This window comes from Lineus longissimus, chromosome 17, assembly GCF_910592395.1.
Source record: "Lineus longissimus chromosome 17, tnLinLong1.2, whole genome shotgun sequence".
In the NCBI taxonomy this organism is placed as follows: domain Eukaryota; kingdom Metazoa; phylum Nemertea; class Pilidiophora; order Heteronemertea; family Lineidae; genus Lineus; species Lineus longissimus.
The window spans coordinates 413,076-440,861 of NC_088324.1; the positions used below are offsets into that span (position 1 = coordinate 413,076).

At 42.2% G+C, this 27,786-nt stretch overlaps 2 protein-coding genes across 8 annotated transcripts in view; one reads left to right on the forward strand and one right to left on the reverse strand.

The window, feature by feature from the left end:
• The window catches only part of LOC135501923 (uncharacterized), a 37,159-nt gene extending 25,358 nt beyond the window's left edge, over positions 1-11,801 (forward strand). For 2 of the 6 annotated variants that reach the window (XR_010449670.1, XM_064794361.1), the window contains one exon: positions 11,028-11,801. Coding sequence is in view for 3 of the 6 variants with exons in the window: in XM_064794361.1 (XP_064650431.1) it covers positions 11,028-11,033 (6 nt within the window). In the remaining 3 variants the exon portion in view is untranslated. Of the gene's footprint in view, positions 1-10,789; positions 10,867-10,908; positions 10,933-11,027 lie in introns of those variants that run through there. The other 4 variants (XR_010449671.1, XM_064794362.1, XR_010449669.1 and 1 more) reach the window with 2 other exon arrangements.
• A 2,948-nt stretch (positions 11,802-14,749) lies between these two features.
• Positions 14,750-24,399, reverse strand: LOC135501311 (serine beta-lactamase-like protein LACTB, mitochondrial). Of its 2 annotated transcripts, none has more exons than XM_064793361.1 (5): positions 23,931-24,399; positions 20,249-20,506; positions 19,208-19,442; positions 16,716-16,881; positions 14,750-16,185 (listed from the first exon to the last, which is right to left on the reverse strand). In XM_064793361.1, exons 1-5 carry the CDS (start codon positions 24,237-24,239, stop codon positions 15,582-15,584), a joined length of 1,572 nt encoding a protein of 523 aa, XP_064649431.1. In that variant the 5' UTR covers positions 24,240-24,399; the 3' UTR covers positions 14,750-15,581. The 2 variants fall into 2 exon arrangements, with proteins under 2 accessions (XP_064649431.1, XP_064649432.1); XM_064793362.1 differs by lacking the exon at positions 23,931-24,399 and adding an exon at positions 20,608-21,194.
• Between the last annotated feature and the right edge of the window lie 3,387 nt (positions 24,400-27,786).

A 27,786-nucleotide genomic window follows, 5' to 3' on the forward strand; every position in this document is an offset into this window, starting at 1 on the left:
TTAGGATGATAACTAAGAGGTCAATTTGTTAGTTCAACTCTAAACTAGAACTTTTTGAGAAATGAAAATAATCACTGATTGATATGTTCCTTGGTGCAATGGAGAGAGGCTTTGGAGATCTTTCAAATTGTGTAGTTTTTTTTTCAGCTGGCTTTGAAAAAAATGACTATTTATGACGTTGTCTGATATAAGACTACTTTAAGATTCCTTTTGCAAGTTTCTATTCAAACTGGTTGTAAGAATGCACACATTGATCATGTCAATCTTATAGCAATGTATTATGATCAATACTGGAAAGACAAATTTGCAAATGATTTTTTCTTCTGACTAAAGAAATTTGTAGGAAAAATACTGGTCAGTTAAAATGAAATGAACCTGTGAATGTCAATGCCTTTTAAGGCCAAAATAAGTAGAAATATAATTGCTTTACCTGTTTTTGGCGTAGACTTGAAGACTGTTAAACCTCAGGTTGATAGTGATTAAAAAAATCACAACCAAAAGTCCATCACTCGTGTCTTTAAAATGTTCTTGTGAGTTTTGTTACCCACATTCAAGTTGTCTAGCGGCTCCACAATCCTCCTCACTACTTGCGCTGGTCCAAAATATCACCGTCAGTTTGGATAAAATCAAGTCTGCAGCTATTTGAATTGAAACTGAGTGAATTAATCCAAAATCAGGTTTTGAATAATCACATGTGAATGTACAGTACCTTAATCCAAAACAAACTTCCGTCCTGTTCTATTCAAAACACTGTGTCAATTGTATAATCCAAACTTAGAAATATTGTGCCTCGAACTGGTTTCGTGAGCCAATATTCTCTGCTGGATGCTGGTTCTGGCTTGGAGCTGGTTTGGTGAGCCAAACTGTGTTGCTGGATGCTGATCCTGGCCTGGAGCTTGTTTGGTGAGCCAAACCGTGTTGCTGGATGATGGTCCTGGCCTGGATCTGGTTTGGAGAGCCAAACTGTGTTGCTGGATGCTGGTCCTGGCCTGGATCTGGTTTGGTGAGCCAAACCGTGTTGCTGGATGCTGATCCTGGCCTGGAGCTGGTTTGGTGAGCCAAACTGTGTTGCTGGATGCTGGTCCTGGCCTGGAGCTGGTTTGGTGAGCCAAACTGTGTTGCTGGATGCTGGTCCTGGCCTGGAGCTGGTTTGGTGAGCCAAACTGTGTTGCTGGATGCCGATCCTGGCCTGGAGCTGGTTTGGTGAGCCAAACTGTGTTGCTGGATGCTGATCCTGGCGTGGAGCTGGTTTGGTGAGCCAAACCGTGCTGCTGGATGCTGATCCTGGCCTGGAGCTGGTTTGGTGAGCCAAACTGTGTTGCTGGATGCTGATCCTGGCCTGGAGCTGGTTTGATGAGCCAAACTGTGTTGCTGGATGCTGATCCTGGCCTGGATCTGGTTTGGAGAGCCAAACTGTGTTTCTGGATGCTGATCCTGGCCTGGAGCTGGTTTGGTGAGCCAAACTGTGTTGCTGGATGCTGGTCCTGGCCTGGAGCTGGTTTGGTGAGCCAAACTGTGTTGCTGGATGCTGATCCTGGCCTGGAGCTGGTTTGGTGAGCCAAACTGTGTTGCTGGATGCTGATCCTGGCCTGGAGAAACAAATACATGTAACTTCACATATTTTTCGAAAAACAAACCATGAAATAACAGATTTGTCATGGACAAAAACACTTAAAATGTTCAAAACTTATAGATAACTTTAAAAAAAAAATCAGTCAACAAGATTTTGAAAAGGTCACATTGGCAAAGAATTCTGTACCAACCGATTGGTTCACTTTATAAGTACCAGTATCATCTCATTGACATTTCAAATTTTAATAAGGCTGAGTTTTGAGTTTCACTTTATATCAACTTTCTACATGATCTAGATTTAAAGGGACAATATAGGCAGCAGCTAGGCAGGCAAGATAAAGTTACACGAAGTCGCCAATAGGGGTCTTTAACATCTCACAGTATGTCAAAATGATTCATGCTTGTATGAGGAATAGTGCTGAATCAGACATCATGACCCAGGGCCCTTACTCTGTATATTAGTCAGCTGAGGATGGCCAAATAAACCCCACTGCTCCTGCCTATAGTCCCCCTTTAAGGCCATGGTTCGTTCATATTATTGTTCTAGTATGTCCCAATTGAAAAATCTCAAATTCGATATCTAGTTTCTAGTTTCTATGGAACAAACAAATCTTGCCTTTAATCTCTGTCAAATGAGTTTGGTGTGGTTTTTTGTCATTTCTTTGCAATGCTACATTTTTGTGTCAGACTTTCTCTCTGACAAACTTCCAGCAATCTTAGACTGCTTTGTTAATTACTACAAAATCGACCCAAAAACCAGGACGTCATGACTATCAGATAAGGGATGTTCCCAACCAATTGTTTTTGGACAAAAATCATGTTGTTGAAGGCATCCAAGGACCATGTGCTCATTTGGGGCTGGACATGAATAAAGAAACTGTCTTTGATCAGTGAAACTTGGGTGTATCATGAGAAAGATTTCAAGTGAGAAAGAGTAAAAAGTGTGGGAATGGGGGATACCCCCCCCCCCCAAAAAAACACCTGTGGCCATGTCTTCAAAACGACTTTATTGCCACCAAAGCTTTTTATTGGGCTGTTCAAAATTCCCACTTTTGTGAATGAATCCTGGTGCAGGAATTGCTTTTCAAACTGGCGGATAATTCTGTGATGTCATTTCGATTTCACCCTGCCAACAGGGCAGTGAAGGTCGCATTGTTTTACCGAGATTTCGGGGGCTGAAGCCTTGCAAATAACACATTTTCATTCACATTTTTCGAAGCCATTTTAGGAAAAGATGTCGATTGTAGAAAGTGTACTTTTTAGTTTGATTGGGGAAATCCCTGATTTGTTAAGCACAAAGGAAGTATCGATATCTACAGCATCACGTCGTAATGCCAAGGTGTCAAACCTTGGATCCAGGCTGTGCCTCACTAGTGCATCGGCCCACATGGAGAGGATCAACGCATGGAGGGCTAACTCGCCTCAAATCGCTGTCAACATCGGAATATCATTATAATTCAGTCAGATTTTGAATTATTCTTTTTAGTGCAATTTTTTGACAGGGGTTCGGGTTAGTTGTTGATGGAAATGACTCATGTAGAATAGGTGGTGAATGGGCTGCCAAAAGCTTGGTAATATTGCCCATAATTTTACCAATGGTCCTTTAATAATCCCATTGGTCCTTTTAGTCATAGATCATGGGCTGAAATGGCAGCGGACCGAACTTGTCTTGGTGGTGGGAAGGAACACAAGCCAGTTCACCTGATTGAGCTTGGCATTATTTTGAGTAATCTTCTATAAGGTATTGGTATATTCCCTCCACTGTTTCTACTTGCCGAGATAAACAGTATGCCTGATATTAGGTCTGACCTTCTCAAAAACTTATTGATGGAATTATTTTTAAAGTTCTCAAGTGTTATGTCTCGTGATATGTGGTCAAAACGTGATGTGACTGCTGTGATATATTGAATATCAAGGACAACATGTCCTGGTAACAGGAAACCAGCACTAGCTAGCGTATCTACTATTATGTCTCGTGATAGATCAGACCATGTGTTGAGTGGATTCTTTCTATTTCGAACTCAGTTGAAGTGGCGATATCCTGCTAGTCAACATTCTATTTAACCCGTTTTCTACTCCGACTGCCCTGTGACATTGGGTTTCTTTTAATCAAAAAAGCATCTGTCTCAAAATTAGCCTACTTCCTCCACCAATTATACCCTTTACAATGATATTTGATGAATAAAGTAGTTAGAAGAATACAGTAGAACCTCCCCTTGCGGACACCTCTACCATGCGGATGCCTCTGTATTACAGACAAGTCTGTTCAGTCCCGATCTACTTGGAATTGCGGAGACGGCGATAGTGACTTTTTGGTCCAATTACCTTGCAATTACAGACAGTGAACAAAAGTAATGGCTTCCCGTGTGCACTTAGGGAGTTGATTAGGCCCGGGTCTTTCAAACACCTCTGATTAGGCCTAACAAGTGAGAAGTTTCCATAATTGATGAATTAGACATTGTGTTCAGTTAATAAAGGTGGAGTGAATTCAATGTTTGTTGCTTCTCTAGTTACATCCTGAGGAAATCAGGGGTTAATGTTTGCTTCTCTGGCCGTGCCCACAAACCCAAGAGACATTCGCCCGCATTTGGTGAAGTAGCCAGCGCAGAAGTAAGTGCACCCAATCAGAGCGTTGCTTACATTTGAGTCTGGGAATTTCACACACTTAGAAGCTACGATATCCAAACTCACATGTTCCCTGTTTGTTTGATCTGATGAATAGAGAGTACTGTCTCCTTCATGGTGCACACTGTAACCTCGATCTGAGATTTCATATTGTGATTTCCATTCATACAAATCATTAGAAGTACGGTACTAGGATCGAGGTTGACAGTTATATTTGTCAGGATGCCCTTATTAGAATGACCTAAGTACTAACACTACAATGTAATAGCAATGTTGGTAATTATAAATTGCCTCCAGTAGAATAGTCATAAGGTATAAGGTATCATAATGAAATACTCTCGAATGTGCCTCTCAATGATGTTGAAATAATCAATAATTAAGACTGATTTCTTTTCATCAAAGTGCATATAAAGGATTCTAAAATACCTTGGTACCGTTAAGTCAACTTTTAAATGGAAAATGCATAAGCCTCGTTCTGAGAGTGGAGTGTTTTGGACACGCAACCAAGATGCTCTACCAAAGTTCCCTCGGGTTGCACTAAAATGTGGAAACCATGCACACAGCTCACTTCAGAAGTTTGAGGATCTCAAAACACTGCTTCAAACACAAATCAGCCAAGGAAGCATCAACCACCCTAGTTTTTTAATGAGCACTACACATATTTGCCGAGAAAAACGCTCCAAATAGCTTATTTGCGCGGATTTTAGCATCACTTGAGTGAGCCGATGCGGACTTCCTATGCGCGCTGCCGTAACATAATGTAAACAACGGCGCTACCGGCGCTCCGGGCAGGCGATGGATGGAATTTGCCAAATTCGCACATATTCAAGTTATTTTCGTGGCCTATCTTTTTAAGTTTGAGGTATTTTAGAATAGAAATTGAACCCTCGGCTTCGGACCTTGGTTGAGTTACCAAGACACTCTCGGGTGGAGCTAAAATTTCGTCCAAACCCTCGCCTATCGGCTCGGGTTTGGACTGTATTTTAGCTCCACCCTCGAGTGTCTTGGTAACTCAACCAAGGTCCTCCGCCTCGGGTTCAATTCCTTAACCTCAAGACCACCCATGAAACATACATATGAATCAACTATTGGACAATAATGGCATAACCTCCCTACTTAGGACACCTCTCTATCAGTGTAAATAGTTAATCAACTATTGGATAATAAAGCGGATCCGAAGGCGAAAGGCATAAGCATTGAACAAATTATTATTACCCACTCACTGTTCATCAGTCCCGATTGAGTTGAATGTTGGATGGCATCCAACGACAATGTGCATGATAGCTACAGGGGGCTTGGCTTACATATCAAACAGTCTTAGATCGGAGAGTTTAGAGTATTGACCAAAAGCACAAAAAGTGCTGTATCACGGTAACTTGGGACTCGATTATCACCAAGTTTTTATTACAGGTAGATGTAATAACATTATATCATCTTCAAAAATCATTATTCCCCATCAACCTGATCAATGAAATGAATGTAAAGTGAAACTCAAACTTCAGCCTGATCAAATATGAAAATGTTATTGTGTCAGTGATAATATGTTCAGTCCTTCAAAAAAGTAAATGGACACACAAAAATCAAATTTTCTTGAAAACGGCTGGTGATAAATCGATTCGGTTTGCTGCATTTGATAGGACATTTAGTTGTGCATCATGGTATCTACCACATAAAAATTAGCCATTTTATCTAATACCGACTTTTATTGATTTACAAAAGGCCCCAAAATCAACTTTTTCGTTTCCGATTTTTTTCGTACTTTTTCTTGATAGGATGAATCACCATGATGAAAAACCCACGTCCCCATCAAGGTGATGAAAATATCTTGTGTTAATTGGTGGGAAAACAGCATTTTATGTCAAAATTTTGCACCTTGTTTATTGACTTTGGAATTACTTTGGAGAAGTCGACCATAGCCAATTATGTCAGTTTCAACATGCAGCCCGAGTGTTAATTCCTTATTGGCTGAGGTTTTGAATGGGGGTGGAAATGTTGTTAACATTGATGTATTGTAAACGCGAGGGTAAAGTAATATTGGTGAAGCCATTGTCCAGCTGCCAAATCCAGGCCTGGGAGAGCTATTCATAGGCATATAAAACAAGGCCATTGAAATGGTGACATGATTCCGGTTGTCTGGGCCAGGTGAATAATATCAAGGGGGCATCTCCGCAGTAGAAGACCGGGTAACAAAACCCTTTTGCACAAATGGGTTAATAAGTTGCAGATTCAAGTGAAAACTGTGGAATTTCTTAGATATTCACTCATAACTCAACAGAAGCTTCCAGTCAATATAAAATTTGCCCCCAAAAAATGCGTGATAAAAAAGTTGATTTTGGGACCTTTCATAAATCGAAAAAATTGACTTATAGGTAAAATAGCAAATTTCCAAGTGGTAGATATCATGATGCACAACTAAATGCCCTATCAAATGCAGCAAACCGCATCGATTTATCACCAGCCGTTTTCAAGAAAATTTGATTTTTGTGTGTCCATTTACTTTTTTGAAGGACTGTACATGTGTACTGAGACATGCCTGAGTTTGTGTGATCTGATGTATTCAAACTCATCTTGGCTGGCTTGTTCTAAAATAGGCATCTATCTGGCCAGAGACTATTAACACGACAAAGCCTAGATCCACCCAAGCGGCCTTTGATCGCCAATTGAGACGTGTCTCACTTTCTCTTCACTCATGTTGGACCTATTTTATGTGGGACATTTCCTGATCATTATTAATTTTTCTTCTTGTTAGCGTTTGCTCTGCACTTCCGTCAATCAGACGATACCTGGACAATACCACCTGTGCCAGAGTAATAAATGCGCTAATAACATCTCGCCTGGATTTCCAAAACGGTCTTTTGCTCGGATTACCGGGCTGTGAAATCCAGCGCCTTCAAAAAGCACAAAATGCTAGTGCTCGCCTCTTAACCAGGTCCAAAAAGAGAGAGCACATAACCCCTATTTTAAAATCTCTTCATTGGTTGCCGGTGACATCACGTATCGACTACAAAGTTCTTCTCACAACCCACAAGGTCATCCATCATGAGGAGAGCCCACAGTATATGAAGGAACTTCTCAGTCTCCGTGCGCCCGGCCGCAGACTTCGGTCCTCGGATGACCCTTGGCTCCTTGCCATCCCACGTTCAAATGGGGTCTTCGGGGATCGATCTCTGTGTGTCCGGGCCGCGGGGCTGTGGAACGCCCTTCCAAGCTGGTTACGTGATGTCACTGTGCTAAACACTTTTAAGAGTAAACTCAAAACTCATCTTTTTATCCTAACATATTCAGAGTAGGCCATACATGTTTTAAATATTGATATTTTCCGGATGTTTTTAAACTGTTTTTTATCCTCATGAAATCACCACTTTTTAATGTACTCATTTAATATTATGTACAGTGCTTAGAAAATGTATGCACCATTATTTTAGCACTTTAAATCAAATAAATTATTATTATTATTATTATTATTATAATCGTAAAATCCTTCATCAAAATGTCACGAAAAAATCTATCTTTTCAAATCATGAAGTTATTAATCTTAAAATAGAGTGGAATCATGCTCTGGTCACTTCTCTGACTTAAAGAAAGTTCAACAAAAGTTGTGTCTGCTTTCTTGATAATCGCAAAATATCAAACATCTGAGATTTTCAATTTTCGAAGATTTTTGTGAGATTTTCTTATCCCCTCAAAATCATAAATGACATTAGGATAATTTAAAGTGATACTATGATGTGATTTACAACTTTGTGGAAATACGTCCGTTTTTAATTGTTGATCACAAATGTAAAGCTCAAATTTTCCATTTTTGATTAGATTTATTATAAAATCGCTGAATGTAAACTACCGCGACCGCAAAAATGTTCATGTTGTGACGTCATCAACGAAAACAGCATCGAAGCGAGCCGTCCGGGCGGGATTAAACCATCAATTTCTAGAAAATGTGCATTTCGATTCGAAAACCTTACTGATTTATGAGAAAGTGCCGTAGTCATTTTCAAAAACAGCTTAAACATTATATGGTGAAATTTGACACGAGTTACCCTTTAAGGTTCAGAAGACGTCGGGTTGGCTGTGGAAGTGGGAAATGTTCAATGTTAAGATTTGCGAAATTCACAAAATGCTTTCGAAACATTCAAAGTGAAGACTTGAAGGGAGGGTATGTTTGTTCTCCCCACAGAATTAGTGTTTCAGAAGCCTGCAGCGTGTTTTCTGATGATTTTTTGGAAGAAGAATGTTGTGGCATCAGAAACAGCTTTGAGAGCTGCCAGAATACCAGCGGCCGCCTGGATGCCACCCAACTAATTCTGGATGCCGTCATTGGACGTCCTGCATGCTTGTTGATAATCTATAGACCTGCCCATACAAAGAACTATACACCTAATTAAATAAAACTTGAAAACTTTATGTCCTCTTACCTTTTTAAAGTAATTTCAAACTGTGAGCTTCATCTTGCCTGACATTTATCACTCTCAAATATTATGTTTGGTGATACTTTGTACTTAACCATTGGAAATCCCAGCATTTCTCTTTGATAATATTTCAAGTGGTGATATCCTAAGTGAAATATGTGTCGTGACAGGATGTCTGTCAGGGCATGACAAGAACTCTAAGAGCCAGAATCATGACATTTCACTGTGGATACTTCTGATAAGACTTCATGACATTATAACGACTAGCATATACCCATGGAGCGGGCAAAGTTGAAATGTAATATACATTAGTTAAATGGGCACGATGATTGAGCTGCATTAAATTTCTAACGTTGCTGAAGTTTTATTAAAGGTTAAACACGAAATTAACTGCACTTAGGGACTTTTTGCTGCTATCTACATGCAACCCCCAATTGATTGATTGGAGTACGCTATTTTGCACAATGCATTGAGACCAGTGACAGCAGGTCCTGTTCCAAATAAGGCCCTCACATATTAGGCATATCACCTACCCACTCCCGTACCCAATGCCACTGTCGGACCAAAGCCAGGCGCATGGAGAGATGCAGAACGCAATTCAAACTGACAACATCAATCATTAAAGAATAAATCAAAGAGCAAGCGCTGGCCACTGTACACATTTTGTCCATCCTGGCATAACTGTTTATTGATACCCTGACTGCATGTTCCGGTAGGCCAATCTGCAGAATTTGCCTTATCACTCAGGTCAGTGTTTCTCGAATAGAACTTAAATAGAACAGGCTAATCATTAATCTCCCTTGGTTTTGTAGGTCTTGGGTCTTGGGTCTTGGTTTTGTAGACACCCACACGGGTGTCTACAAAACCAAGACCTACAAAACCAAGACCCCCCACCTACAAAACCAAGATCTACAAAACCAAGACCCATCAACAAACCTACTCCAAACTAGTACCTAGTACCATAGTACCTGCCCAAGAAGTAATTACATTGTTCTTTTTTTTCATTCACCCTAACCCTTTAGAAAGCTAGGCTATATTATCACGAATACCCTCGAGAGGACTATTTAAGGTATTTTAGCTTTTGTATTATATCCTTACCCCGAGATCCTTATTTTCTTGGAAAAGCTTAACCAGTGTTAAATGTTCTGAACAGAATCTGAGTACAAAGCATCAAAGAGCTTGTTTATATAGGAGCTTCTGTTTTATTGATAAATTGCAACTTCCTGCTGAAAAAAGGAGAGATGTAGATGGGGTCTTGGTTTTGTAGCTCTTGGTTTTGTAGATGGGGGGTCTTGGTTTTGTAGGTCTTGGTTTTGTAGGTGGGGGTCTTGGTTTTGTAGGTCTTGGTTTTGTAGATTGGGGTCTTGGTTTTGTAGGTCTTGGGTCTTGGGTCTTGGTTTTGTAGACACCCGTGCTGGAAGCTAATACTGATGTGGCAGGGAGAATATGCGTGAAGTTTGTGTATGCTTTTGAGAATGAGCGGAGCTCTCCAGTCGACGTGCTCTCTGAAAAGTTGTTATTTATTCTAAAACCACGAAGATATTCGACGTATGACACCCTCAGTGACACTCTTACGTATGATCCAGACCTACGAAGTCAAAGGTTGCAAGAATTCGACGCATTTCCAAGGCCCAATTTTGAAACAAAAATTACCTCCTAAATAGCGGCCACAACGCGCATTATAGTATAGATGTACTTGGTCACAGAGGTCATTTTCATTCAAAGGTGCCATGAGTTGAAAAGAAATTGGCACAGGGATCAGGCTGTTTGTGTTTATACATATGTGGCCCATCACGTCAATACCAGGCGCATATCGCTCTGAGTTTGGCAGGTTGAGACGGAGTTCATTTCTCTGTTGTCTACCTGTCGTAAAATCTGAGCACATCAATTTCTTCCTGGTGTCATTTAGGCTCATCTTCTGTGAGACCTGCACCAGGTTTTGCTGTGATGGGTCACATACAGTAGAACTTCCCATAGTGGACACCTCTCCATTAAGGACACCCTCTATATCAAAGTCACTAGTTTTGGTCCCAAATTGGGTGTTTCCATTCAATTTGAGCTCTCTAATCAGGACACCTCTTTATTAGGGACAGCACTTGTCAGTCCCTAGGTTGTCCTTAATAGAGAGGTTATACTGCATATCCTATTGACTACCAACCAACACAAGTTCTGAATTGTTTTTCCAGTTCTGATATAACATCACGTCGCTCCCTGATCATCAGATACCTCCAGCAGAGAGGTAACACCACCATCTATGAATACCTTCTATATCAACTAACACAAGCCTTTAACATGGTTTTTCCAGTTCTGATATAACATCAAGTCGCTCCCCGATCATCAGATACCTCCAGCAGAGAGGTAACACCACCATCTATGAATACCTTCTATATCAACTAACACAAGCCTTTAACATGGTTTTTCCAGTTCTGATATAACATCAAGTCGCTCCCTGATCATCAGATACCTCCAGCAGAGAGGTAACACCACCATCTTTGAATACCGCATGAGTGAGAAGCCGACCGTGATCCACCTGGCTGAGTATGCGGTCATTTGGAGGAGAGAGATTACACGGAGGAGGCTGGAGAGTTAAGGGTTAAAGTGGTGTTGAGCAACACACCATCAATATCATTATTCTGGATGGCAATTTAGGATAGAAGTGTGAAATATAGGGAAATGAAATAATACAGGACTCAGGATAGGTTGTTTTCTTTAAGACCAAAAGAGTGCTAACTTACTCAACTTTAAAGAGGACTTTAGGCTAGGTTGGAGCTTGGGGGTGAAACTGGTGGTCTTCCTGTTGGGTAATGACCAATTAGCGGACTGGGTCATGATTGATTCCTCGTACAAGCACAACAGTTTTGATGTAGTGAGAGATAGGAGAGACCCCTATAGGCAACTTTGTGTAACTGTCAAAGAAAAGAAAGATTCTTAATTTTTAATTCTGTACACATTGTATAATAATAAATATTTTAACGTATAAGGATGGTCGTTGTCTCAATTATGTATTTGCTCTTCATATTAAAATGAAACAGAATGTATAATTTACATGACCTGTAGGCCTATCTAAACAATGAGGTCCCAGTGTAATGTGAGTCTTCTCCTATGGAGCCCCGCCCATAGGAAGCCTCATCGGTTTGGCCGCCGCACATGCGCACCTCCGAGTTAGATAAGAGTACGAGGTGACGACGACCACACCAATATGAGGACGATTCTGTATTACAATCTACATGGAACCTACATATCCTAGGAGTTCATGAATAAAGCTAACAGCAGGATTTCATTCTTAACGACCTAATTTTTCAAAGACGAAGTCCCCCGCCCTTTAAAAATAACAAGAACTAATGAAGATAAAGAATACGTCATTTATCTTGCACTAGCTACCAATTTCTGACCATAGGGGGCTTTTACAAGATAAATCGGCTCCTATTGGGTAGCTCTCGCTCCTATTGGCTGAGAGTCGCTTGATTTCTGTCATATAATGCCTGGAAAGGTTTAACTTGTGCCTAATAAATTCATGTTTTATGAAAATGGTATCTCAATGAGGTCGTTAACCCCCTATAAGACATGCAGGCACCCATTATCGCGCTGTAGCACATCTTGACAGACAAGACCTCGAGACCCCCTACCCCCCCCCCCCCCCCCGATCCGCGCCTGATGAAACAAGCTCGATCAAATGCAATAGCAAACTTATGAGTTTGAAAGGCAGTCAGTTGGTGTGTTAACTGCGAAGAATATCACAGGAACACTTAATAAGATTTCGGAAATCAAGTCAAAACTGCTGCAGCAGAAAGTCATTCCCTAGTGTCTGTGCTTGATTATTCAACATATATTTATTGCAATGATAGTCATGCAATGGAGCCGGTGCAGAAGTTTGAGGATAGAATGTCTGGAAACTAATCATTCAATTATCAGACGGTCATCGCCTCTTTGAACAATATACCATATCCCGTAAGAATACAATAGGGCCGGACGCGTTTTACAGAGGACATTTTCTATTTCTACGCCGGGGATGAACTGCGCAGTTAGAAATTTCAGTCGCAAGCCAGACTACGTTGTGATTGATTGGTGTGCGGTGTGATTAACGGCTATCATTTGACAAGCATTTCAAAATATGGGCCTATCGATGGTCTATAGCACAACCACGCTCGATGATTGGCGAGTGGTCCTTTACCGCGAAGATCAGAGCCCTGATAGATGTCAATTACTTCAGCAAAGCCATGATTATTCATACAAAGTTTGAGAGCTGACACTGTCAGTGTCAAGTGTGTCGAGGGCGTTGATGGGTGTAACAAGCCCCATACTGAACTTCCAGGACCGCCTCCCCCACACATTGAGGGTAAAGATGATCAAGCCCGGCTTGGCATGCCAAGGACCAAGCAAGTCCATTATTTGTTTTCGAAGAACCAAAGTTTATGGGTTAGTGCAGGGAGTTGTAATAAGAATGTCATATCATCATGCGTTACATGTTTACCAGGCGCGACAGTCGGCTTGGCACCAGCAGTGTCACGTCGGAGTGACAGTATTATCTATCATTATCATGATATCAAATTACAAAAGGTTGAAAATGGCAGATCGTCTTTAATTCATTAAGCCGCAAGCCTGAGAAATCTTGGTTATAACCAATGAAGTTGTCATTGCTGCCATATCACCTGGTTGCTGCCATATCGCCTGGTTGCTGCCACATTGCTGCCATATCACCTGGTTGCTGCCACATTGCTGCCATATCGCCTGATTGCTGCTACATTGCTGCCATATCGCTTGGTTGCTGCCACATTGCTGCCATATCGCCTGGTTGCTGCCACATTGCTGCCATATCGCCTGGTTGCTGCCACATTGCTGCCATATCGCCTGGTTGCTGCCATATCACCTGGTTGCTGCCACATTGCTGCCATATCGCCTGATTGCTGCCACATTGCTGCCATATCGCTTGGTTGCTGCCACATTGCTGCCATATCGCCTGGTTGCTGCCACATTGCTGCCATATCGCCTGGTTGCTGCCACATTGCTGCCATATCGCCTGGTTGCTGCCATATCACCTGGTTGCTGCCACATTGCTGCCATATCGCATGATTGCTGCCACATTGCTGCCATATCGCTTGGTTGCTGCCACATTGCTGCCATATCGCCTGGTTGCTGCCACATTGCTGCCATATCGCCTGGTTGCTGCCACATTGCTGCCATATCGCCTAGTAGAAGCAGGGTGGTTAAAAAGGGACAACTTGGGGAGTGGATTTACCTTGTCAGGAGGATGATACCCCTGTTGCCATGTGGCACAACTTGTAGCATCACACTGATGCTGTCTTTTATAATGCGTTTTGCCAGTGTTGCCGAGGCAGTTTTGGAGCTGGCTTGTCATATTCAGGCACGGCTATGGTTATACCTCGTTCCCGTCATTGTTAATTGTAGTTCACTGATTTTTATCTCACATGGGTGAGCTTCTGTCATCATGTCTTGTCCGTCGTCTGTCGGTCCGTCGTCTGTCAGCAATAGGGACATTTTTGCTCACTATTGAGTCCAGAAAGTTAAAACTTGGTGTGAGGATGTCTTATGACAACATGACTTGACACAAAAAAAATCATCACCATTTGACCTTCTTTCTGGGCCTACTTTTCAGGTGTAAGTAGGTCAGGTCGTAAAACTCATGCAATGTCAGTTATATCAAGAAACCTTCACAGTGTGATCCTCAAAGATGGACAAAGAGCGTATAACATTTTGACTTTCACCTAATTTCCAAGGTGAGAAAGGTCAAACTCTGAAATTCCACTGAAATCGACACATTTAACTACTATTTGTCTGAGATTCTTCAACTTTTATATGGAGACACATATTGGGCAGCTGTACAAGTTGACTCAATTTAGGTCAATTGTGACCTAGTTTATCAAGTTCAAAGAGGTCAAACTCTAAAAGTGTCATTGACAGTGCCACATTTTGTCATATCTAAAAGTCAATTTAACCTCCATATGTCATTTCATCTGCAACTGAATTATTCCCAGGTGAGCACAATATCCCCAGGACGTTTCATTTCCTTTTTTGCTTTTTGGAGAAGTCACAGACGGCGCTGCTGGAAGCAATTTTTGTATAAAAATCAAACATATGTCGTATTCATGTTCATGATGTCTCCATGTCAGATGAGACTGCATGGATTTTCAGATTTAAAACAAGCACAATTTTTGCAAAACAATTTATTTTCATGAGGCAATACATCTCAAGTAGATCAGTTGCCCTCAAAATCATTCACATTGGACATTACAACTTTTGACAAGGAAAACAAAACTTGGCAGAAAACAATGCTTGTCGACTGATTGCTGATTGATTAACACAGTGGTACAGTTGACATAAGTCGTAGTTCCACCTATCATAAAACCTAGTGTTTTTTCAAGACCCGTGTCTTCGGCGTGTGTCAAAAAACCCGGGGCGCACTTACACCTATCAGTTGTGTTAGATAATGGTTAATAGCCCCGGCGACAGGTGCGCTGTAGGTTGGGAGCTCTCCTGTGTTTCTTTCCTGTTGGAGGGGGCGCAATACCGAGGCAACTACACCGCGCCATCTGTCGCCGGATCTTAGAACTTGCAATTGCCGTGTCTATTCAGATTCCACCTATAAAAAAACCTGTGTTAAACACGGGTCTAAATTAGCCCCCGATTAGCCCCATCGAGCTCGATGGGGCTAATAGACACGGGGATTTGACACACGGGTCTATTTAGACATGGCAATTCATAGGTGTAAGCGCAAAAGACACGGGGATTTGATAGGTGGAAGTACGACTATAGAAGTGTTAAGTTACAGGAGTGAGTGATGAGTGGTCAAATTAAACCTCCCTGCAATGTGACTCACTTTTTTATTGGTGTCATGGTATGCGTGATTTTGCCAGGCAGTGACATCAACCTGTATGCCTGCGTGCTTAACAAACAAGGTGACTAGAAATAAGTTGTTCACGCTAATTTTGGTGTGCGACATGAAAATTGGCATGGAAGAAGTTACTTGCCTTGAATCGGCATGGGAACATCTTCAAATAAAGCAGCTATCTCCATGGCAACCTTAGCAAGTCCAACACTACTCAGATTTGTTATTATACCAACAACCACACCACTAGGGGGCACTGTTTGACTGCCTTCACCCTCACGTGGAAGGATAACCAAGGCACTGGAAGCACCAACAGCTCCACCTGTATGTGAGATATAGAAACGCTGCTCCTGACAACAACCATTCGTCTTCTTCTCAGGAACAACAGCCCAGCCTAAAGCAAAGTGACCATTCTTATCCCATGAGCACTTGGCCTTCTCATTCACGTCCCAAGTCTTTACTATAGTCTGCCGACTTAAATATCCTGGAAGGCCTTTTGCTTTGATTATGTCTTTTTCATGATTTACAACCAACTCCTCTGATTTATTAGACATATGAATTCCGGTAGACCGCTCAGAAAAAAAGTTGTTTGGATGCCATTGGTAACTGTATAAAATAACATTGCCAAACTTTAACAAGTCTCCAACAGTTGAAAGTAATCCACCTCCAGCCCACTTGTAAGAGTTGTCCACGTATGGTGTATTCATTATTTTACCTTTATTGTTCCTTTCATAAAACCTGAAAAAAGACAATCAGTTCATTATTGAAAAAGTTTAATGTAGGCTTTATTCGGGAGCTTTTGGAGATAAAAGTGAAAGGAGACAATCTTGGTAATGATTGCGTGCAGCACTTGCATACATATCATGTATACCATGATGACAGTCTAGAGCTTCTACACGGTAAGTGCTTGAATACTGGGTCATGTGGGCAAAGGGATTGAATTCTGAGCCTCAATCAGGGGTCAGTAAGGGTTTAAAACAATGTAGAGGGTATAACTAGAAGAGGGAGCATAAAGAAATTTATAGAGGAACTTCTGTGAATTCATTCTCCTTCAACTTTAACCCTTCATGGACATTATTTACCACCATCCTGAGCCTTGATTCAGTGGGCTGTGATGTGACCTTATACCAGAAGAAACTACAGCGAAGCCTGGTAAAGATTTTCTTTCGAAAATAGATGTAGACTGGCACCCCCAAAGGGGGACTGGGGCAAGGTACGAACACCCCCTTTGGAAAGAAGTCATTGAAATTTTGAGAAGAACATCTTGCCTTGATCTTCCATAAATCAGCGGCTCGTTTTCATCCAGATACGTCCTCGTCATGCCAAGCTCTTTGAATAAACTACGCAGCATGTCCGGGAATTCCTTCTTAGTGGCGCCCTCTAACACAGCACTAACAAGCGTCCAAGCGTGGGTTGAGTAGAGGAACTCAGTGCCTGGAAATAAAAAGACAGTCCAGCTCATATTCATATGAACACGTCAAGCAAAACGTGTCTCCAATGAAATGGTCCAGGGACCATGTGCTCACCTGTTGTCAAAGGACACAAAGGAGAGAGATGTACCCATGGACAACATCATCTTTGATGTGTGGGTTCAGGGGTACATTTGTAAAAAGATCTGTAGCGAATACAAAACGTGCCATTATTGCCGAACGTTGATCCTGACGGTACACTTTGACCTCTGTGACCTTGAAAATACATCAAGTCAAGCATCCATATTATATAACACTTTAAATATTTCAGCCAGCTTTGACCATTATCAGAGGAGTTATCACACTTTTTGTGTTTTCGCATAACGCCCCTGGTAGCCAAATGAGGACTGGTATTAGGCGGCAATTTGGCACATAATTTCCCCCTACCTTAGGATTCATTTGTACAAAGTTTGGGGTCTGTAGCTAAAGCGGTAACACAACGTGCCACTATTGTCGAATGGTGGTGCCGACAACACAATTTGACCTCTGTGACCTTGAAAAATAGGTCGAATCAAAAATCTGTATGCCTTAAAAATGTCGGCGAGCTGTGACCATTATTACGGGAGACAAAACACTTCTTGTGTTTTTGTCAAAAGACCCCTGTTGGCCAAACTGGAAATCATTAGGGGCTACGATTTGGTGTCCAAGTAGCGGTCACCCAGGGGTATATGTGTACCTAGTTTAACTTCCGTAGCTTAAGGGGTTTAGAAACATGCCCCCATGTCTAACGCCGGATGACTCGCTTTGACAAAGGGTCACAGGTGAGCCAAAACACACTGTACAGTCTCACTCATATAGATATCAACACCTCCATCATACAATATCTCCCTGCCAAAACACACTGTACAGTCTCACTCATATTGATATCAACACCTCCATCATACAATATCTCCCTGCCAAAACACACTGTACAGTCTCACTCATATTGATATCAACACCACCATCATACAATATCTCCCTGCCAAAACACACTGTACAGTCTCGCTCATATTGATTGATATCAACACCTCCATCATACAATATCTCCCTGCCAAAACACACTGTACAGTCTCGCTCATATTGACATCAACACCTCCATCATACAATATCTCCCTGCCAAAAAACACTGTACAGTCTCACTCATATTGATATCAACACCTCCATCATACAATATCTCCCTGCCAAAACACACTGTACAGTCTCACTCATATTGACATCAACACCTCCATCATACAATATCTCCCTGCCAAAACACACTGTACAGTCTTACTCATATCAACAACACTGAAATTCTGAGACTCTAGGTTCTGCAAAAAGAGGGGACTAAGGTATCTCCATTGAAATACAGGGTGGATTGAGAGGTGACATTCGTTTGGAAGTTCCTATCTCAAACCTGCTTAAACCTAGGCCGTTTTCAAGACAAAAATGGTGTGGAGTCATCTGTTGGTGCAAGGGTGATATGAAGACATCAATGGAAAGGGCCTTGCTCCTTCTTTATCATACATCCAATGAAATATTCATGGCATCATTAATTATCACATAAAAGCTGATTGTTTCAGGATTACCTTTTTATTGATCCACCCTCTATAACTCTAATTGATTATCTTTTCACAAAAACCAAGGTAAACACATTTTGAGTGAGGAGCAAAGACACATCATCATGCTACCTCAGTTCAAAGCTAGGAGTGAGGAGCAAAGACACATCATCATGCTACCTCAGTTCAAAGCTAGGAGTGAGGAGCAAAGACACATCATCATGCTACCTCAGTACAAAGCTAGGAGTGTGGAGCAAAGACACATCATCATGCTACCTCAGTTCAAAGCTAGGAGTGAGGAGCAGACACATCATCATGCTACCTCAGTTCAAAGCTAGGAGTGAGGAGCAAAGACACATCATCATGCTACCTCAGTACAAAGCTAGGAGTGAGGAGCAAAGACACATCATCATGCTACCTCAGTTCAAAGCTAGGAGTGAGGAGCAAAGACACATCATCATGCTACCTCAGTTCAAAGCTAGGAGTGAGGAGCAAAAACACATCATCATGCTACCTCAGTTCAAAGCTAGGAGTGAGGAGCAAAGACACATCATCATGCTACCTCAGTTCAAAGCTAGGAGTGAGGAGCAAAGACACATCATCATGCCACCTCAGTTCAAAGCTAGAAGTGAGGAGCAAAGACACATCATCATGCTACCTCAGTTCAAAGCTAGGAGTGAGGAGCAAAGACACATCATCATGCTACCTCAGTTCAAAGCTAGGAGTGAGGAGCAAAAACATTGCACTGCAAAAACTTTGTATTATTTTTCCTCTCACCTGGCTTATGTATCAACTCATCATCTTTAAAGATCATCAAGGCATCCTTCACACTCGCATATTTCTCCTTCAGATTATACTCCTTCATCTTTAACTCATTCTCGTTCTTGACCAACTTCTTGCCTTCTTTCTTCTCTCGTTCCTTTTCTTGCTTCTTCTTCTGAATCTCTTCAGCTGTCTCATAGTGTCTGATCCCGCTCACGTGTGACAATAGATGACGCGTTGTTATGGTAACCTGATACATGATGGAGACAATTTTACAGGGTGTGCCAACATAGTTGATAAACATGCCAAATAATCACTGGAAGGAAACTTAAGGATTGTATACTATCAAAATGATGTGATGAAAACATGGTGGTCAACGTAGACCACCGATCTCGATGGCCTAGTGGTCAACCTCTTGACTACCGGGCCGTTTGATATTAGAGACTTTCAGCAAAGTCTAATCTCCTACCCATATAACGTATCCCTATCTATAGCCTGTCACCTTGAGATGGAGTGAATGCCCTTGCCTCGTGAATCAAACAATGCATATATCTGATCAATCGACGGGTGAACCGGATGTTATAGATGGATATCTTTTAAGATGACATCATTACCGTTGGCTCCATTACTCGTATCTCAAGAGGGCATCACGTGTCATAACAATATCAACTTCCACGATCATTGTTGGTTTCACTTGGATACGAGGAGTTTTTCTCGCATACCTCGTGACTTACATGACATTTTAGAATAAAACTTGGGTACGATTTTGTTACAATGACCGTCGTACATCTTCGGTTAAAAGCATCATTATGTTATCGAGAGAAATCTCACCAGGACGACAGTTTATCGCCACTTTTCTTCATGAAAACCATGTTGAAGAGATACGAGAGTGCGCGCGCATGATGATTACAAATTCGCTGTGACGCCAGCAGATATCCATCTATTATTGGCCGATATATGACATGTCATTTTGAATACGGACAAAGCCTTTTTGAGCTGATGTTTTGTGGTTTGTCCCAGATCATTTCTAGCATTATCCTGCAAGTAACTGGTTACCTTTTCCCCCTCAAAGGTTTTCTCTGGAAATTCCTTCACATATTCTTGAACCGGTTTATCAATATCAAGTTGATTGTTCTCCATCAGCTTGGCAACTATCGTCATGGTGATAACCTTGGAGATGCTGGCTATCCTCATGAATGTCTCCGAGTTGCAGTGGACACGATTCTCAACATCAGAATAGCCCGATCCTTCTTTCCAGACATGCTCACCATCAACACACACACCAACCACAATTCCTGGGGCACCAACCTCATCCTGAAAGAATACAATTCATTATTCAAATGTGCGGGATCAAGGGCTCAATATCAGGCTCTTAGAACCTAGATGGTCATGACATATATACAGAACTATTTTACCAATAATCTGTCCAAATGATACGACCAGACACTTCTTCCAGCAGGAGATTTTCTACTTCCACACAAGCAAATCAGTCATCAATTGGCACAGTTAAAAACACATCGTGGAGATTCCACTTCCATACCCGGGTGGACATAACACTCAATTCAATCAATCAAGGAGATTCGTAGGTAAAAAACTTCCTTGTTCCAATTCAATTCACTCATTCTCAACTTGTTCACCCTCAACAACAAAGACCCACAGATACCTCTGCATTGGAGAGTGCCCTGTATTAATCATTTGCATGGAATAAGTGTTCACTTCAATCAACATCAAACAGCTCTCTATGGCAAAGCTCATCATTGTTCAAGTAACGGACATCGCTTGCCACATAATGGTGTTTTTTTAACCATCTACTTCATCACAGACACAAACAACACCACGTGACCATCTGTTACTTCGCCATGTGCTCTTCTAAACTTAGCATATGCTGCCTCCTTGAAAAACTCTTGATCTAGCCACACCCACGCACCCTACCTCCGATCTGAGACACCATGTGACTCAAAACCTTTAGTCTGAGACACCTCACACCCTACCTCCGATTTGAGACACCATGTGACTCAAAACCTTCAGTCTGAGACACCTCACACCCTACCTCCGATCTGAGACACAATGTGACTCAAAACCTTCAGTCTGAGACACCTCACACCCTACCTCCGATCTGAGACACAATGGGTGATATGAATAAAGGCTAGCAAATGCTTTTACTTCAATTTTGTACAGATAGGCCTAGTGTATATGTACATGGAGTTTTAGATAAAAGCATTTGCTAGTCTTTATTCATATCACCCAATGTGACTCAACACCTTCAGTCTGAGACACCAAGCACCATACCTCCGATTTGAGACACAGTGTGATCCAAGACAACATGCACCCTACCTCGGATGTGAGACCACACCATTGGGCCCAAAACCTCTGATCTGTGGCACCATGGGATCCAAAATCTCCCATCTGAGACACAATGCACCCCACCTCTGCTCTGGTGTGAGACACCATGTGATCCAATACTTCCGATCTGAGACACCATGCACCCCACCTCTGCTCTGGTGTGAGACACCATGTGATCCAATACTTCCGATCTGAGACACCATGCACCCCACCTCTGATCTGAGACATCATGGGATCCAAAACCTCTCATTGGAGGTACAACATGCCGCACCCTACCTCAGATGTGAGCCACCATTAATTGGGCCTAAAACCTCCGATTTGAGACACCATGCACCCTACCTAAATCGAATCCGTTTCAAAGCACTTCACCACCCCATGATAAGAATCGAACCCTTGACTTGCCCAAAGCCCTTCACCACCCGACTGAGGAGTAAATGAGGAATGGAATCCATGACCAATCAAAGCACTATGTATCCCAGGTGCCAAGTGTCTACATGTATATAATTTTGAAGAATCTTTGACAAGTGTTAATGTACCACCTTCAGCAAAATTTTAGAGTTTGACCTTTCTGACCTTGGAAACTAGGTATTAATAGGTTAAAATAGTGTGACGTCACAAGGCTAGCCAATCAGCCCATTGTTTGTCAACCAATCATTTTCGCAATAAGCACCTCGCACTTCGTCCCTTTTGGAGACCAGGTATTGGTCTGAGTCGGTCTTCCCCCTGACAGCAATATGTGTGGAGTCGACCAATAAAGATTAGATAAAACACAAGTAACATCAAATTTCTCAACAGTGTTATTTCATTGTTCTGTTGTTTGATAATTTGGATGGATGAGGAAATGAATCTTGATGCTCTTTTTTCTTCACAGCAATTTTGACAATCTTAAGAAATGCGAGGTTTTTATACAAAATGGCACTGTTGATACCAGTGGTTTACACATGTTACACAATCGTGCAACATTGACATTTTCGCTAGGATATAATCTCCTAATGTGTTACCCATCTGTCTGGAGTTAGCCGTCTTCTAAATCAAGTTTGCTTTGAAACGGTCTCCAAATAGACCGTATGCGAAATAAATTTTGTCCATTTTGAAAAGACCTTTTCACAGGCAACGTAAGTTTACCTCAACATGAAAGTCATGTTTTAAATCAAATCACCACCAAAAGCATTCAAAATATCATGAACATTGGAAGACATGGACAATGATTCAAGTAAATTGCTTGAATAAGTTTGTATATTTTTACTTTTTGCCATGGTAAACAAACGTTGCCTGTGAAAAGGGTTGTTTCAAAATGGCCAAAGTTTGTTTTTGCAGGCCGTCTATTCACCTGGGATTTTAACCAATCTTTCATCAATCTATCGGTTTGGCTTCACAGTTCCACCTATCATAAAACCCAGTGTTTTTTCAAGACCCGTGTCTTCGCCGTGTGTCAAAAAACCTGGGGCGCACTTACACCTATCAGTGGTGTTAGATAATGGTTAATAGCCCCGGCGACAGGTGCGCTGTAAGTAGGGAGCTCTCCTCTGTTTCTTTCCCGTTGGAGGTGAATTTCACATGCGCAATACCGAGGCGACTACACCGCGCCATCTGTCGCCGGATCTTAGAACTTGCAATTGCCGTGTCTACTCAGATTCGACCTATCAAAAACCGTGTTGAACACGGGTCTAAATTAGCCCCCGATTAGCCCCATCGAGCTCGATGGGGCTAATAGACACGGGGATTTGACACACGGGTCTATTAAGACACGGCAATTCATCGGTGTAAGCGCAAAAGACACGGGGATTTGATAGGTGGAAGTACGACTTATGTTTTTCACCAACCGCTATGGGCAGGCTACAAGTTTGTTAACATGGTAGTGTTTTAAAAGCAATGCATATTATGGTTTAAGCACATGCACTCTGTGTTTATTATCTATTCCATACGAATAGTGAATTTGGCAGTAATGGCCAATGCCGAGTTCTTAAAGATTCATGCACTTGATTGGGAACAACGTTTACGAGGACATTGCATTACGTCACGTCACAGTAATGTAAGACCGTCAGAGCTGCAATGCATCGTGACGTGACGACGGCCAACACTATGTAAACGTTGTTCCCAATCAAGTACATGAATCTATAGTTAAGATGAAAAAGGAAACCTTCTCTGAAGTATTTTTCTTTTATCGTCTTAAGTTTTGAGACTACCATGGCCTGACTTAGAGTAGACCACATTCAAAAGCCGGTTATCAGTCAGATACAAGTAGGCAAATACAAGTGCATGCACTGTCATGTCAGAATGATCCACTGTCAAGATTTGCTGTAACCGACTGGCCGACTTTCTAATGTGGTATATTAGTAGAGAACGACAGGTGACTCACTGGTGGCGAGGTCTCCCTATGGAATCATTATCATACCTTTACTCTTTGGATAATGTCTCTACTCTCTTGTATTGCATTTTCAAGTGTTCTTCTCTTCCGTGAGACGTTCACCTGGTCCCCCTGTCCCAACACTGTATCTTTGCGCAGCCAGGCAAAAGCCCCAACACAACCACACAGCACAAGAGGTGCAGAAATGTACACCAGTGAATTCCACTTCCAGGATCGGAACTTTTGACCTCCATTATTTTCACAATAAGCCCTTTTTTGGAAGATTTTGGCACACTGAACTCTTGACAATAATAGAACCTTTGATGCAGATCGTAATGATATAAAATTCCAGTGCATTTTATTTCATAAAGTATGTTTTGATTCTAAATTTCTTGCTATTTTATCAAATCCAGAATCAGCTGATGTAATAAACGTCACCAGATCGTGTGTTGTTTCAAAGATTGATGATGTAAACTACGTCATCGTACTTGTGGTTTGACCTGAATTTTTAGCAGTCTCCAAGCGTCGTCAACGGTGACCACAACCGTCTAGTCTCACTCGATCTACTGTCTCTGCCACAGTTGGTTACCAAGCCGCTTTGAACAATGGGAACAATCGACGGCTATTCGAACCGCCACGGTGCATGGGGCCATTGTTTCCGGTCTTATTCGCACCGTCAGAAACACCATTACGGTGAAAGGTACCGTATCGTGATGGTGCGAATAATACGGAGTGAATAAATAGATCGCACCGTGGTGACATGGGTGATGGTGGGTAAGGAAAGTAGGCCTAATTCATGATTGAGGTGGTGTTTGTTTGTGACGAGTGTTGGAAGTGCCTTTACTCCTGGCTCCGGGTGTGGGTAGGGTCCTTGACCTTCAGCCAGGCCAGCGCCGGCCCTGTCACGGTACGAATAGCCACGGCCTTTCCAATTTCACCAGTTTTATCTATGTACTATGAGCCGTACTGTGGACCATCCTGTGGACGGGTACTAATTTCCTTGTGGACGGGCATTCCAATTTGGGAAGTGGTGTCAGTGATTTCCTGCGGCTTACTGGACTTTGCGCAATATTTCGCCAAAAAAGTATTCTACGCAACGGTCCCTAGGTGACTTTTCCTATTCATAATACACAGCCTGTCCATCCTAGATCGTGGTTACATGGGGAGTAATCGTTGTAAAATTAGGTCAAACGCAAAGACAGTTAACCCGGGTACCACTATGTTCACGATGCGAACAAGCCGTGTAAGTCATTATCAGCATTTTTTTCATTGAACATTTGCGGGTACAGCGTCACAGGGAGCAGCATTGAACGGTAAACATGTTCACATCATATTCAGACAACGGCTTGTAACGGCCATACAGGAAACGATTCGTATCAACAAAACTACGGGCCGTATCGTCTGTTTCATGTTTTTTTGCATTACACCCCCTGGTGCTAAACAAAGAATAATTTTGAAACGAAATTTGGTGTGAATTTGTAAACAAAGTTTTAAGTCCAGACCTCAAGCGGTTACGGGTACACACTACATTTATTATCAAATTGCTAATGCATCAAAAAGTTGAATTGGTCAAGTTTAGCGCCCCATAGATTTTTCCCAGACGTGACGATGAAGGTCAATTTCCGGCAGATAATACAGCCCGGGGTTAAATCTTCAAACCATAGAAATTTTGTTGTGGGCTGACCGTGATAATTACCAGGCTGGGGGTCTGAAGTTTTGGGGGTCATTTTCGACCATTTGTGACCGGTGAATCGACTTTTCAGCCAACGAGGGGTTAATTTGGCCATTGGGACCACAAAACTTAGGCTCCTAAACTGAAACGTCGTCATCGTTTTCTTCTAATGGAAAGGAAATTCATGATTTTGATTTTTAAAAACACGTATTCATAATGGAAAACACATCCATACTGGTGACTGACACCATGTATCGAACTTGACGTACCGGGGTAAAACATAATGGTCGCTCCCCCATTTCGCTCGTTTCGTTTCTTTTCGTTGCGCAAAGTCCAGTAAGCCATTTCCTGCTGATGATGACGTCCAGGACATTGTGGTGGCATGTATGTACGACACGACAGCGGGTTCCATTGGTAATGTTTGGTGGTTCGAGTGATCTGAGGATGATTACTGGACAGCCTTTTCAAGAATGAGGCGGTGTAGTGTGGTGGTAAGCCTGGGATGTGCAATGTGTTGAGGAATTCGACTGGGAAGTGGATTGCTTCTTCTGGGGTGAGAGTGGTGTCATATGAGTGGTAGAAGTGTTGTGTACCCATTTCACAATCCCAAGAGAACCATGTACAGTGTCCTCGCGGCCCCTTCGGAGAAATTCCCGGCTGCGACGGATTTCAACAGCCTGACGAAAACGGGGAATTCCAATTTCACATTCCCCGGTACCACTGACGGTCACGCACCTGTATTAAACCAATCAGCACGCGGTTGTACCCGAAAATAGTTCAGTTTGAGATCAATGCGTGGTCTCATCATACCAGTTGAATGGTATTTTCCATTTAAGATATAATTTTTCTAAAATTGAGAATAAGGTGTGTTTAAAGTGAAGAAAATGATGAAGTTTCAGTCCAATTTGCTTACTTATGTGGTTTTGAGGCTCCATTTAACCCGTCGTGGTGAAAAAGCTGACTCGCTGGTTAAAAGCCATCAAAATTCCCCCCTAAGTTCCCTGAAATTATCATGCAAAACGTGTTTTTCGTTGTGTAACACACAACGAAAATTTCATGGTTTGACAGGCTAGGATAGGTCTATTTGACTTTGAAAGCGTTCCTCCCAGATTACATCTTGGAAAAAGTTATGAGCATGTAGAAAGTACTGTTTTAAAGGGAAAACGGCTTAAAACTTTATTACAGGTACGTGGCTTGACGAAATGCAATGTATTGGTGTATACATCTTGGCTCGGATTTCCCCGTCAAATTCGTTTTCCCAGCAATTCCAAGTTTACATATTATCAAAACAACATTCCACATGATATGTAAAGAGCAAGCTCTAGTGAACTCACACAACTGTATGTCCTAGCAGACGATTTTTAAATACATGATGTCCAACACCCGCACTTCAGTGGCGCCGGTGTGAATAAATCTACTTGTGTAAATTGTCAATGGCTCATGATGGCTAGCTGATCGTGGTGGGAAAAAACACGATTTGACCAGCCATAACTCTCAGCTAGACAGGCGGAGCAGCATAAGCTAATATGTAAAGTCAAGGACTTAGTGAGCCCCCCTTTAGGTCGGGGGAGCTCCCCCGAACCCCCCTACGAGCATATGTTAAGTGCAAGCTCTAACAACTACAGCTGTTACAATGGGGGGACACCCCCCAAACCCCCCTCCGTCGACATAGGTTTTTACCAGTGCGTTGGGGGGAAGCTCCCCCCAAACCCCCCTGGTGGACAGTCAACTAGCCCTTCTGTGTCATACTGCTGGAGGGGGGGGGGGGTGCGATGGGACCATCCATATAGTTCCTTCTGACACATTTTTGTTTTGGTAATGTAATACATTGTGATTGTCCTTATTCACGGGAATCGGGCGTTTCCAGTGATATACGACACAAATGGGTTGTCCTCATGCATTCACTTTGGAAACGCATTTTAAAATATATGTTACGTCCTGTTAATGGGGCACGTCATCATCGCGTACATTTGGGAAAAACTCCCTAACGAGACCGGAGCAGACGGCTGAAAGTAGTTTAATTATTGGCCGCTAGGGTGCAGAATGTCGCTCACCCGAATTTTTCGATCAGGGTTCGCCAGTCTACCTCTCTGGCTGGGCACCACCTCCACAGCTAGGAACCTCTCTGACCAGGCACCACGGATGCGCATGCTCCGTCTGGATCTATTCCGTTTCCGTTTTGATCACTTCCGGTAACGCAGGCGCATTGAAGTTAAGGAAAATATGGTGGTG